A 12332-nucleotide genomic window follows, 5' to 3' on the forward strand; every position below is an offset into this window, starting at 1 on the left:
AACTTTTCCAATAATTTCAATTTTATAAACATAATTAACTTTTCCTGACTTATAGGACCTCTTGGTGGGCATTTAAAAACTGCAACAGGTCCCCCATCTTGTTCAGGACATACTCCAGGAATTCAAAACAGCTGTCTTTCTAAGGAGCATCCAAGACTTGTAAAATTCTTAACATGGTTTTATATCAAAATGGAGTAACTTTTCATGAGACTGACTGTAAAAAGAGGAACACTTATAGACTTCTTAATAAATTACACATATGTGCTAAATACTTTATGCCTCTACTTAATTCTCACACACTTCTTATGAGATAAATCTCTTTGCAGATGAGAAATCTGAGGCTCAGAGATTAAGTTATTTTATCCTTTCCAAGGTCAAATACAGTGGTGATACCAGGAAGCAAATTTATCTGATTCATTCCATGGCTTATATTTTTAATGTATAAAATGTGAATAATATTTTTATAATAAATAATGATAGTGACATCATCTTACAACTTCTAGAGTATGTGTCAAAGTCCTGGACAAGTAGTGATAACAACTATTTTGGGGTCTCTCTTAAACTTCAGCAAGTGTGATATGGTCCAAAGGGACAGTAATTTAAAATCATACTGCCTGGTTACTACTCTTGTGTGCTTAATATCTGGTAAGTTATCTACCTTCTCTGAGCCTCAATTTCTTCACCTCTAAAATGGATGGGATTTTTTAAATGGCTTCTTGATGAGCTGGTATGAAGCTTAAAAAAGGTAACATGTGAAAGGTTTTAAACTATATTGTGACAAATGGTAGTTGTAAATATTGTTACTAATTAAAACAGGCTAAGCAGGTCTAAAAATGTATTCTGCCAGAATCTACCCTCCATTATTTTCTCATGAATAAGAAACATTTAAATTTATAGAAAATAACTTTTTTAAAAAGCTGTCAGAAAATAAATCCTCAACAATTACAAAAAAGGATGTAAGAGAGATTCAAAGATTATTATGTTTTGACTTCCACTTGTTAACTTTAAAGACCCAACACTGAGAAGATTAAAAAAAAAGAGAATTGTAAAGATCAATCCTGATAAAGATGCTATTTCACAGGCATACAAAGTTAAATGAAACTCACAATGAGGTGAGAAACTGACATACAGGCTCTTTCCAAAAGATCTATGTTAGAGCATCTCAACAGGCATTGTCCCTGTTGAATGGCTAAACTGAAAAAATAGGTTTGACTGGCTTAAAAATGGGAAAGTGGACAATCTGATAGCTATGTGATTTCTTTCATTTTAAATATCTGCTAGCAAGAGATTTAAAGGAGCTTACATCATCTTAACCCAATTTCTCCTTATCCAAAAACATTACGATTACAATTTATAGGCAGGTGCTGTTTGAATACGACCAAGAGTAACAAACAACATTTTCTCTCATGGGTTTATTTGAACCTAACTTTAAAATACACCCTTTTCTTACCCATAGTTTTCTTCACATTCAGAACATTCAGAAGGAGCAGTTACATAACAAAACAGAGATTAATGGGAACATAGATGCAATATATAGAAAACACTTACTTTAATTCTCTGTCCCTCCTGTCTTGCTTTGCTATTTAACTGCTTCATCTCGTGTTTTGTACCTGAGATCAAGAGGCATAAAATACTATTTCAAAATTTGTGTGTCCTTTCTAATTATTGCATTTGATCCCCTAGTAGCTATAAAACCTATACCATTATCCCCCTCAAAAATAAAAACAATGCAAACAGTAAACAATCTAGAGAAAATATGTGCTCTAAGGGAGTGAACTTTATGACCCATCAACGCTGACAAGTGCGGGACAGTAAGTAAAAACTATTTTATTTACTTTTTATTCACACAACTAGATTTTCCCATTTGTAAGGGAAGCTATTTATCAAAATCAAACAATCTGGTAGTTGTATAACACAACCACAACTAACTTGTCAAAGGCTAAATAAAACACATGGAGTTTAATTCAGGAGTCATCATTCTCTGGGGGTAGTGAGTCTACATGATTTCATATTTTCTTCATTCACCAAGTGTGCCAGTTTCTTTTTCCTTTGTGACATCTCTCCTCTCTCCAATATTTTGTGATCTTGATCCTATCATCCCAATCTAAGTCTTATTTCATCCTAAGTGGGCCTGTGTAGTAACATCATATCAGATTATCCAATTTCTTGTGTTTGGATCCATCCTTCATACCACAGTATATTGATATTTATAAAACCCTTTGTGCCATTCCCTGTGTCAAAGTTTATTTTTAATTGGTTCTCTATTTCTCAAAGGATAGACTTTATTTCTTCTACAGAAAGGTTATCTGCCTTATCACACTATTCACCTACCAAGCAAGGTGATTTACTATTTTCTAAAGTTTGTGATTTTGGTGCCTCTGTAACTTGTGGTCCCATCATTCTACATTTCCAGAAAGAGCTGTCTTCCTTTCAACCTTATTCACACAAATATTGTTTGTCCTACAATATTCTACTCAAACTCTTCCTATTCTATTAAGTCTTTCCTGACCACTCAAAGGAATTTCTCCCTCTCCTGTAATCTCATGGTAATCAGTGAAATTACTTTGGTAATTAATTATTTGTTGCCTAATTAGAGCTTCTCACTGCTGCCTTAAAAGAGTTAAAGTTTTACAGTTTATTGAAAATAAAGATGACTTGGTAAGTATGACTTGTATTTCCAACCATATTTCCTGAACTCTAAGATACACATTTTTTCACTTTTGACATTTCAGAAACTGAGTGCATCTACAAATCTCAGCAGGGTAAAACTGGGGAACCACAGAAAGAGCAAGTTCCTTAAAAGCAGGCAGACAACACTGTCATCCTTATTTACAAGGGTAGCTCTCATGCCACTGTGCTCTGCTGGGAGAAGAAAACAACATGTTCTCTCTGCTCCTAGGTACTCCCAAGGCCCCTACTGTCAAATGTAAATGAACTACACACCAGGTTCTCTCAAAACTCCACCCAGTATAACCCTTTCTGGAGTCAGAATGACCTCTGTTTGTTTTGCATAGATAACATGTGAAGGGAATTAAGCCCCTATTATGCCATCTCCAACTTGCTACCCATCAAACTTCAAAGTGGTTATTAGCCAAACTCTTCCATATATATGAAGGAACAGATATTGAATACTTGCTAAGAATGGAGAGAGCATTAAGCAAAATTAAAGATCCCTTTAGCCACATCTGACAGAAATGGTCCAGAGTTGTTAGAGAAGTAACATTAAATGGATACAGATAACCTTTCGGACTCATTTTAGTGTCCATAGAATCTGAAAGCTCTATGTTTACTCTAGTTGAATTTTTATTTATTTTTGTTTCCTTTAACCCAAGTACCTAATCTATGGCTTTATGTATGACTCTCAGAAATCTAGAACAAATTCTGAATCCTTGTACCCTAATATTTTCATTTTTCTACCTGATCTGGTCTTTCAGGCTGCCATCCACATGTATTCCTGACAGCTGATCTGAGAAATGACCACTGCTGGTGCTTTTTAAATAAACTGTACCCTCATATCCCTTCACTGCAACAGGTAGCACAAGTCACACAGTATGTTTACAATGAAAGAACTCAAAACATATCAACTATTTATCCCTTAACAGAAAGTCCCTGAGATTATTTTGTGCTGAGTCATACACAGCAGCTAAGCTAAGTATTTTAAAGCCAACTCATCACCACATAACTGGTTTTCCCCTTCTCCACTAATAGGCCTAAGTCCGGAACTTCAGTAAGGTAGTTATTATTAGTATCCACCACCTCCGGCCCCCACAACCAGTGCAAAAGGGAAATGCAAAAAAATGTTTGAGGCAAAGAGAAGCAACGTGCCTAGAGTCATACAGCTAAGAAATAGGAGTGCCAGAAACAGCACAGGCATCTTGATTTCAACATTCAAGCTCTTAAATTGTACACTATTCTGCCTCATGAAACACTATACCTGCCAGGCAAATTTTTAAAAAAATCAAATAATGTCCAATGCCCTCTTTATCAATTGCAGATTCTCTTCTTTTTTCACCTTTGTCCTCTCTCTCCTCCCATTCCTTCAGTATATGGCAGAAAATTTAAGACAATTCTTTGAGTTGGGAAATTCTAAGGTAAGGGGGTTAAAAATACTAGCACAGAATTCAGAATATGTGAGTTCTAGGCCAGAGTCTGTCATTAACTAGGCAAACTTTCTGACCAAATCTCATGTGTATTTTGTATCAACAGCACACATCTCAACCTAGCCAAATCTCATACTCTCTTAAGTTTCCTCCTCTACGAACTAAAAGGACTGGATATAAATAAAACACCTTCTAGTTTTGAAAATTCTTCTAGCTTTCAAAATTTGAATATTGCAAAATGGGGAGGGAAGGAAGAACAACACGAGCAAGAGTGTTTCATTCTGCAAACCATATTATAAAGAGAAGGGGGGGGAGCTTCCCTGGTGGTGCAGTGGTTGAGAGTCTGCCTGCCGATGCAGGGGACACGGGTTCGAGCCCCTGTCCGGGAAGATCCCACATGCCGCGGAGTGGCTGGGCCCATGAGCCATGGCCGCTGAGCCTGCGCATCCGGAGCCTGTGCTCCGCAACGGGAGAGGCCACAACAGTTAGAGGACCGCGTACCGCAAAACAAAAACAAAAACAAGAACAAAAACAAGAGAAGGGGGGGGGGCTTCCCTGGTGGCGCAGTGGTTGAGAGTCCGCCTGCTGATGCAGGGGACACGGGTTCGTGCCCCGGTCCGGGAAGATCCCACATGCCGCGGAGCGGCTGGGCCCGTGAGCCATGGCTGCTGAGCCTGCGCGTCCGGAGCCTGTGCTCTGCAACGGGAGGGACCACAACAGTGAGGGGCCCGTGTATGGCAAAAAAAAAATAAAAAATAAAATAAAGAGAAGGGAAAACCATGGTAGAAACTTAGCAATTAGAAAAAATAAGCACTCAAACTCTACTCAATTGAATGTTGTTCCTTTTCGAAAAATAACTACCACAATGGGTTATATGTAACCTGAAAATACTTATGATTAAACTGCCAACTCCTGGGCATTGATGATACCTATAAATATAATTTCTATTAGTGGTTACCTACCAGTGAACTCATACCTTTTAAATTAAGGAATGCAAAACTCTGTATTGTAGGAAAGAGTATCAACAGAAAGACTTCTCTTTCCTATGAGCCCTCTCATAACCCCTTGCCCAGGGTATAAACTGCAACGGTACTTCGGCACTGTGAGCTTGGCCTAGGTTGGGTAGCAGAGCTTAAAAGGGCAGGAAAACCAAGATGACATGGCCCCTTGGAATTTCCGTAAACTAAAATGATCAGACAATATTTTTGAAACAGAATTTGTACATGAGGAAATATAAGCATGAAAATACATAATAAAATATTAGATATTTGGAGAAAATAATAATGGTGGTAATAATAGTAACAGCAGCTTTCATTTATTGTTATCAATAAATGAAATACTTCATAGCTATTATTATACTCCATCTTTACCAAAATCCTACAAAGTATCTGTAAGATTATCATAATTATAGAGATTAGAAACCTGAGGCACAAAGAGGTTATGTAATTTGTCCAAGGTCACAGAGCACAACTCTTCAGAGGCTGTGATCTTAAATAAAATGCTTCACTAAGCAGTGTCATCAATCAGGGCAATAATTTGTAAGCACAGAAGAAAGCCCTATAACCATTAATTAATACCACCACCACCTACTTCAAGCTTCACCAGCTTGTATCAATTTCGGTTCTTTCCCCTCCTCGAACTCCAAACGCAATTAATCTAGTATATCTAATGATTCTTCCTCAATCTGATTGTATTCAGCAAACACATACAGAGCATTCATTATATATAAAGCATTATACAGACAAAAACTTTTATATCAAAGTTTCTCAGAAGACTTCTGCATTCCCAAGAAAGAAATTGCAGGGGAAAGGAAATCAATTTTATTTATGTCCTTTACAAATATAAAAGAAGTAAAAGTATAGTATTAATAAGCATGACTGAATCAGAAAACAATTCTTATTCATTACACTTAGAATGCAGCACATTTGCAAATGTATTCATTCATTTAAGCTTGTTTGTTACAAATAAATCTAGTTGATAAATTCTGACATATATAAGATTAAAGCCAACACTTATAGAACACTCACTATGTACCAGACACTGATCTAAGCACTGCCCACTGTACGTGTATCTCATTTAATTCTCACAACAACCTTGTAAAGTAATTATTATTATCCCCATTTCACAGATGAGTAAACTGAGGTACAGTAAATTTAAGTAACTGGACAAGAATCACACATGCTGTAAGTGGCAGAGCTGGGATTCATCCCAGGTAGTCTGGCCCCAGAGTATGTGCTCTTAATCACTGCCTCCTAAAGAGGGGGGGGGGGTTGGGGGGTAATCTGAAACTAGAATAAATCATTAACACTGTAGAAAATAAGAAAAATCATGATATTCTCTGGCCTTTATGCCTGGTTACAAAGGTCAAATATAGAAAACATTCATTTGTAGGAAAGAATAAAAAATAAGGGAGGGAGGGGACAAAGTCATTAATTAATTATACCTCTGCCCATGTCTAAATTATCTGAGATTAATCGCTCCTTTCAGTCTCTGGTGCTTTAAATTCAATCACCACTTTCACAAATTTCTGAAAATAGAAGCGCTATTCAATCATGATGATGCTTTTATCTGTTCACGTGTGTGTTTTTGTTCTGCACAGGTGGGGAGTAGGTCAACTGTGCTGTGGGTAGTTCTGATAACCGGAAACTCAACCAACCACCTGTACGCTATGAGGCTACTTTTCTGGTGGTTTTGGGAAAAACAGGGAAGACACACTAGAAAGAGCTCTGCTGTAGTGACTTTTCTTACTTCTGAAAATGGGCATAGGGTGAAACACTGAAAAGAAGTTTGTGGCCTCTTAGCCACACACTTCCATAAGTGGAACTCACTCAAGGTTACTAGAGCAGAATGGTATCTTCATCAAAATTAAAGTCAGGACCTATTAGGCAAAAAGTATAAAGAGAAAAAATTCTCCTTGAAAAGTTGTTAAATAAATATTGATCTCAACCCTTCATGATTCTGTATAGCCAGTTGTGTACACTAAAATGTATAGTAATACAGTATTAATAGAGTTCATATGCTAAATACTGCTTTACAGTACTGCAAAAAATTATTTTCTCCCTTATAGTTTTTTTTGAAAAGTTGTTAAATAAATATTGATCTCAACCTTCATGAATCTGTATAGCCAATCTTGTACACTAAAATGCATAGTAATACAGTATTAATAGAGTTCATATGCTAAATACTGCTTACAGTACTACAAAAAAATTATTCTTTCTCCCTTATAGTTTTTTTTTGGCAGTATGCGGGCCTCTCACTGCTGTGGCCTCTCCTGTTGCGAAGCACAGGCTCCAGACGCGCAGGCTCAGCGGCCATGGCTCACGGGCCCAGCCACTCAGTGGCATGTGGGATCTTCCCGGACCGGGGCACGAACCCGTGTCCCCTGCATCGGCTGGTGGACTCTCAACCACTGCACCACCAGGGAAGCCCCCCATTTTGCAGTTTTTAGATACCTTTTTATCACGACGTACCACAAAAAGTAAAATTAAAAATTTTTCTATTATTAATGTAAAATCAAATTATTTATTAAATGAGATTTTCCGTGATGGAAGTGTGTTATTTATACAATATAGTAAAGTCTAAATAAATGTCATTCACATAATTTCTACAAAGGCATCTGCAATTTCATTAAAGCTTAAACTGAATTTTACTAACAATGTGTCAAAACTAGCTTTTGGCCAATATCATTATTTATTTCTAAATTTTAAAAACTCACTGTATTAAAATACTAACGAGAATTAAGTACTTTGTTCAACTGAGATTCTTATTAACAAAATTGTATCCATCTATACTCATAATTATGAAAAACATGGTCAAGGTGGTAAAAGGTATTTAATAATAAAACTCAGAAAGTTGACAATCTTCCTATAAAGGAGTGCTGAGGACAGCTTCAAAGATAACCATAAATGTCTCTCCCTGATGAGAAGAGTTCAGGGGAGAAATAAATGGTTTGAAATTGTAAATAAAATATAACATCTTGACTAACACAGAATCATGACTAGGATAAAGGAAAAAAGTTATTGGAAGAGTAGATTTCACTGGGAACAAAAAGAAAGGAGGACGGTAAATCACTGTTCTATCAGATCACTCAGTAGCCAGGCAGGGAAAAAAATGTGTGTGAATATAGTGTGTGTGTGTGTGTGTGTGTGTGTGTGTGTGTGTGTGTGTGTGTGTGTGTGTGTGTGTGTGTGTGTGTGTGTGTGTGTGTGTTCGCGTGCGTATGGCTGTATGGGATATCTGGAGATTAATCTGGATTTTTATGATAGAAAACTACTATAAAATCAATTTAACTTTTCACTGTACATAACATACACTGAAAAAACAAATTAAGAATAAAAAACTGCATTTCACATTTGACCTATAGATCAAATAGCAAAAAGAAAAGCAAGATTTGCTTTGAAGTCCATCTCTAAAGGTAAACTTAATTTCAGGAACATGAAATATATAAATGTTTGGATATATTATTATGGTCTCTTCTCCTAAAATCCTATTCAGTACTCAGGTAGAAAAACACTGAAAGCTTGAAAGGGAAGTAAGGTACAAAGGCACCATTTAATGTATATTAAGAAATAACATGTTATCACACAGTAACTCAAGGCTCTGAAAGAAAATAATCCAGTATCAACTAGTATTGTCCTCTAAGATATAAAATCCCTACTTCAGAATCGAAACAGGAAACTATCTTTCCTATTCACAATATTATTCAAAAAATAAAAAAATTTTAAAGGTGGAAGGAAATTTGGATATCAACCAGTTTACCCACAAGATAAAATATCACGTCCAAGATTAAGTAGCAAGTTCAAAGTAGTGTCAATAGTAGATCCTGTGATACCCAGGACAGTGCTGTTTACACTACAACTCAGCTTTCACAGCACTGATTTGAGAGAAGGAAACACTAAAACCCATGTTTAACAGTCTCTCTCTACAGTTTCCTGGATTCCACAGGACTATCCCAGTTCTTCTCCCAAGTATTTAAAATAAATTAAACATATTTATAGCCAAATATAATAGCAAAACCCATATTTTAGTAAGTATTTTCACTCAGCATTTTTCAATGCAAAACAGTGTAACCCATATGGAGACTATGAATTCCAATCACATTATTCAGGTTTTCTTCCACTTAAACCAATTTGCTTCTAGAGTTAAGTGCCCATAAATTTTATGCTTGTCTATTCTCTCTTGGTTAATTCTGAGAGAAATAAATAGTTCATTATTCATTCAAAGTATGACCTTTTGGAAAAGGTAGCTCTTAACCTCATCAATTTACTGAAGAATCTGGGGGCACAGCCTTTAATTTTATTCTCAATTCTTTGGTCTAATTTTCAGTCTCTCAGTCTCATTTTTTAAAGTTTTGGGGAATTTTTTTGTTCTTTTAATTTCTGTAAAAGGCTCTGAACTTTTAACCTTTCATTGTATAGCATGTTAGCTTGGTCCTATTTTCTCTTAACTGCCAACCAAGAAACGTCATCTGTTGTATCTGTTTTGATATGCTTCCAAGAGACAGGGCTATAGAATCCCTGATACAAATCGCTGATGACTACTATAGCAAGAACGTGAAAGGGGAGACTAGAAGCTGGTCCTCTGAGAGCTCTCAAGGCAAATAAACAATACAAGAAGAAAAATGACTATGTTTAGAGATTACTTAGTGAGGCATTCCAAGCTCTTCCAGCTTTAGTAAAGGGTATTACAAGCAGTTGAGGTGTAGAAATAACATCAAGAATATTTCTTTCATTGTAGGACATAAAATGAACTCCCATAGTATGACAGTTAAGGGAAAGAATTAAAGCTACTATGAAGGTACTGGGTATTCTAATATATTCCCATAAAATACATTAATCTTCACTTCTCTTAGGAAATAGAACTCACATATGAAAGAACTTACTTATTCTGCCAAATTATCTTTACAATTTTAATCAAGGGTTGATGAGCAAACTTACTCTAGATGAGTCATAAGAGGGGCTTGGTTGACCACTTGTTCCCCAAGATGTTGTACCTCCTCGTTCATCCATACCTAAGGAGAGAAGAAAGTAAACAATATAAATCCAAGAGGATACAATGATGGGTTTTGTTTGGTATAGCAGATAATACAATTCAGTGGGTGGTATCTGCATTTGATTGGAACTGGCTGTGTATCAATCCTTGCCTCCGAAACCTGCAGAAATAAGTTACTTGGGAGTATCTTTATCACTGCTCTATACAATGCCCTACATAAATTGCCAATGTAGGTCTTTGGAGATTTTTGAACAGAGCATAATCTAGGTCTCTCCACCTGTCTCCACCCACTGCTACTTCTAAGAGTAGATGAATGCCCCACCCCCAACTTTCTAAAGTTTAGTACTGCCTCCATGAATATACGAAGTGAATAAGGGTTAGAGAAAATGAAGCAAGTCAAACAAGTGCTCAAGTTAATAAAACTGGTTTCTATCAAAGCACTGAGTAGCTATTCTTAACTGAAGACATCAAACTATATCAAACCATATCAAATCAACATTAATTATATCAAAACTAATCAAAATGATGTGACAACTCATCCTAATAAAATCTCCTCTAAAATCTGATTCTAAATGAGGAGATCTATTCTTAAGAAAATTGCAAAGGAAGACTCAATGTGACAAGGATAAATTACCATTAACAACAAAACAGTTCACTATCCTCCTTAATGTACCTTCTGAAGCTTTGGCTCCATTATTTTCACCTTCCAATCAATCCCCAGAAAAATCTGAAAGAGTTGGAGATCTCTCAATCCAGCCATTTCTCCCTTTTCTGTTTTGAAGACCAGCCTTTCTCATCCTTGACTCCTAACAGGGTACGCTTTCCCAACCCCTTCTGAGACTCTTTCTATGATGAAATACAAATGGTTGACTTCTTTTGTTTCATTCTTGCATGAGAAAACTCTAGATGTTACAAAAACAAAATTCTGTTAAGTTTAGAACCTCTTTTTCTTCAAAAAAATTCCTTGAAGTCTTCTGTGATTTAGATGAGAAGTGGTCTGTACTAAGTTAAATGCTACAAATTCTCCAATAACTAGCCACGATTCCCAAGGCTCTTTCATAGGGACCGAATTGTCAACTGAAGGACTAGGTGACAAAAGCAAGGAAAGGAAGTCAGTACCCAAAGTAAAATTTACTAATTCAGTTAGTAGGACCCTAATTTATTCTTTTTATGAATCTGTACTTCCCATATCAAAAACAGTACAGAGAAAAGATGGGTACCTACTATAAATAACACACTAAGCACAATTTCAAATGAATCAGAAGCTTTAAGAACACACAGATTATATGTAAAAACAAAACAAAACAAAAACAACAAAAAAAGTGTTTTTGTTTTGTTCATTCTTGGAGAATTCTTATTGAAATTCTAGATTTAAGAAAGATTCTACAAGTCTGGGGAGTATCATGTAAAAACACACTTTGTTACTAAATATTTCTCCAGTATCCAGTTACCTGTGGTCTATTTTTCAAGCATTTTCTTTGCAATCAACACTGTAGAATAGCAGATAGGATTCCAATGAGACCCAATCCAAGACAAAGACTACTATCAATCTACAAAATCCATTAATATAAAGCTACTTACGAAACTGCAAATAATTTTAGGAAAAGTTTTATTTAAAAAGATCATACTTTCCATTTGTAACTTTTTTCCTAAATGAGTTATATTTTTAAAATATCATATATCCAAAGTAAAATGCAAAAGTAAATTGGCTCCTGAAAGCAGGGTCTCAAATATTTGCACACCCATGTTCACAGCAGCATTATTTACAATAGCCAAAATGTAGAAGTGACTTCAGTGTCCATTGACAAATGAATGGATAAACAAAATGTGGTATATACCTACAGTAGAATATTATTCAGTTTCAAAAAGGAAAGAAATTCTTACACATGCTACAACCTGAGGACATTATGTTAAGTGAAATAAGCTAATCACAAAAGGACAAATAGTATATGGTTCCACTTATATGAGGTACCTAGAGTAGACAAATCCATAAAAAGCAGAATGGTGGGCCTGGGGTTGGGGAGTAAATATAACTTTCATTGATTTAGAACATACAATGCAAACTTATCTTGATGATCCTATTTCTAATGAAAATAATTCATTTTATGACTCTGAATTGCCTTTTATCAAATAATTAATAAATACGGGGGCTATGTGTTATTTTAAATACATTTGTAAAAGAAAATAAATGGGTATCTGCTATAGAAAACATCTCACACAAAATTTTAAGTGATAAATGAA

The 12332-nt window shown here is 35.7% G+C and overlaps 1 protein-coding gene across 5 annotated transcripts in view; it reads right to left on the reverse strand.

Annotated features, from left to right (window-relative positions):
- TCF12 (transcription factor 12) overlaps nucleotides 1-12332 on the reverse strand; it is a 379393-nt gene that overhangs the window by 218848 nt on the left and 148213 nt on the right. For 4 of the 5 annotated variants that reach the window (XM_030878793.3, XM_030878803.3, XM_030878791.3 and 1 more), the window contains exon 4: nucleotides 10037-10110. In XM_030878793.3, coding sequence (XP_030734653.1) covers nucleotides 10037-10110 — 74 coding nt within the window. Of the gene's footprint in view, nucleotides 1-1548; nucleotides 1611-10036; nucleotides 10111-12332 lie in introns of all 5 variants that reach the window. The other variant, XM_060294214.1, reaches the window with a different exon arrangement.

The sequence above is a fragment of the Globicephala melas genome, chromosome 2, assembly GCF_963455315.2.
Source record: "Globicephala melas chromosome 2, mGloMel1.2, whole genome shotgun sequence".
Lineage (NCBI taxonomy): Eukaryota > Metazoa > Chordata > Mammalia > Artiodactyla > Delphinidae > Globicephala > Globicephala melas.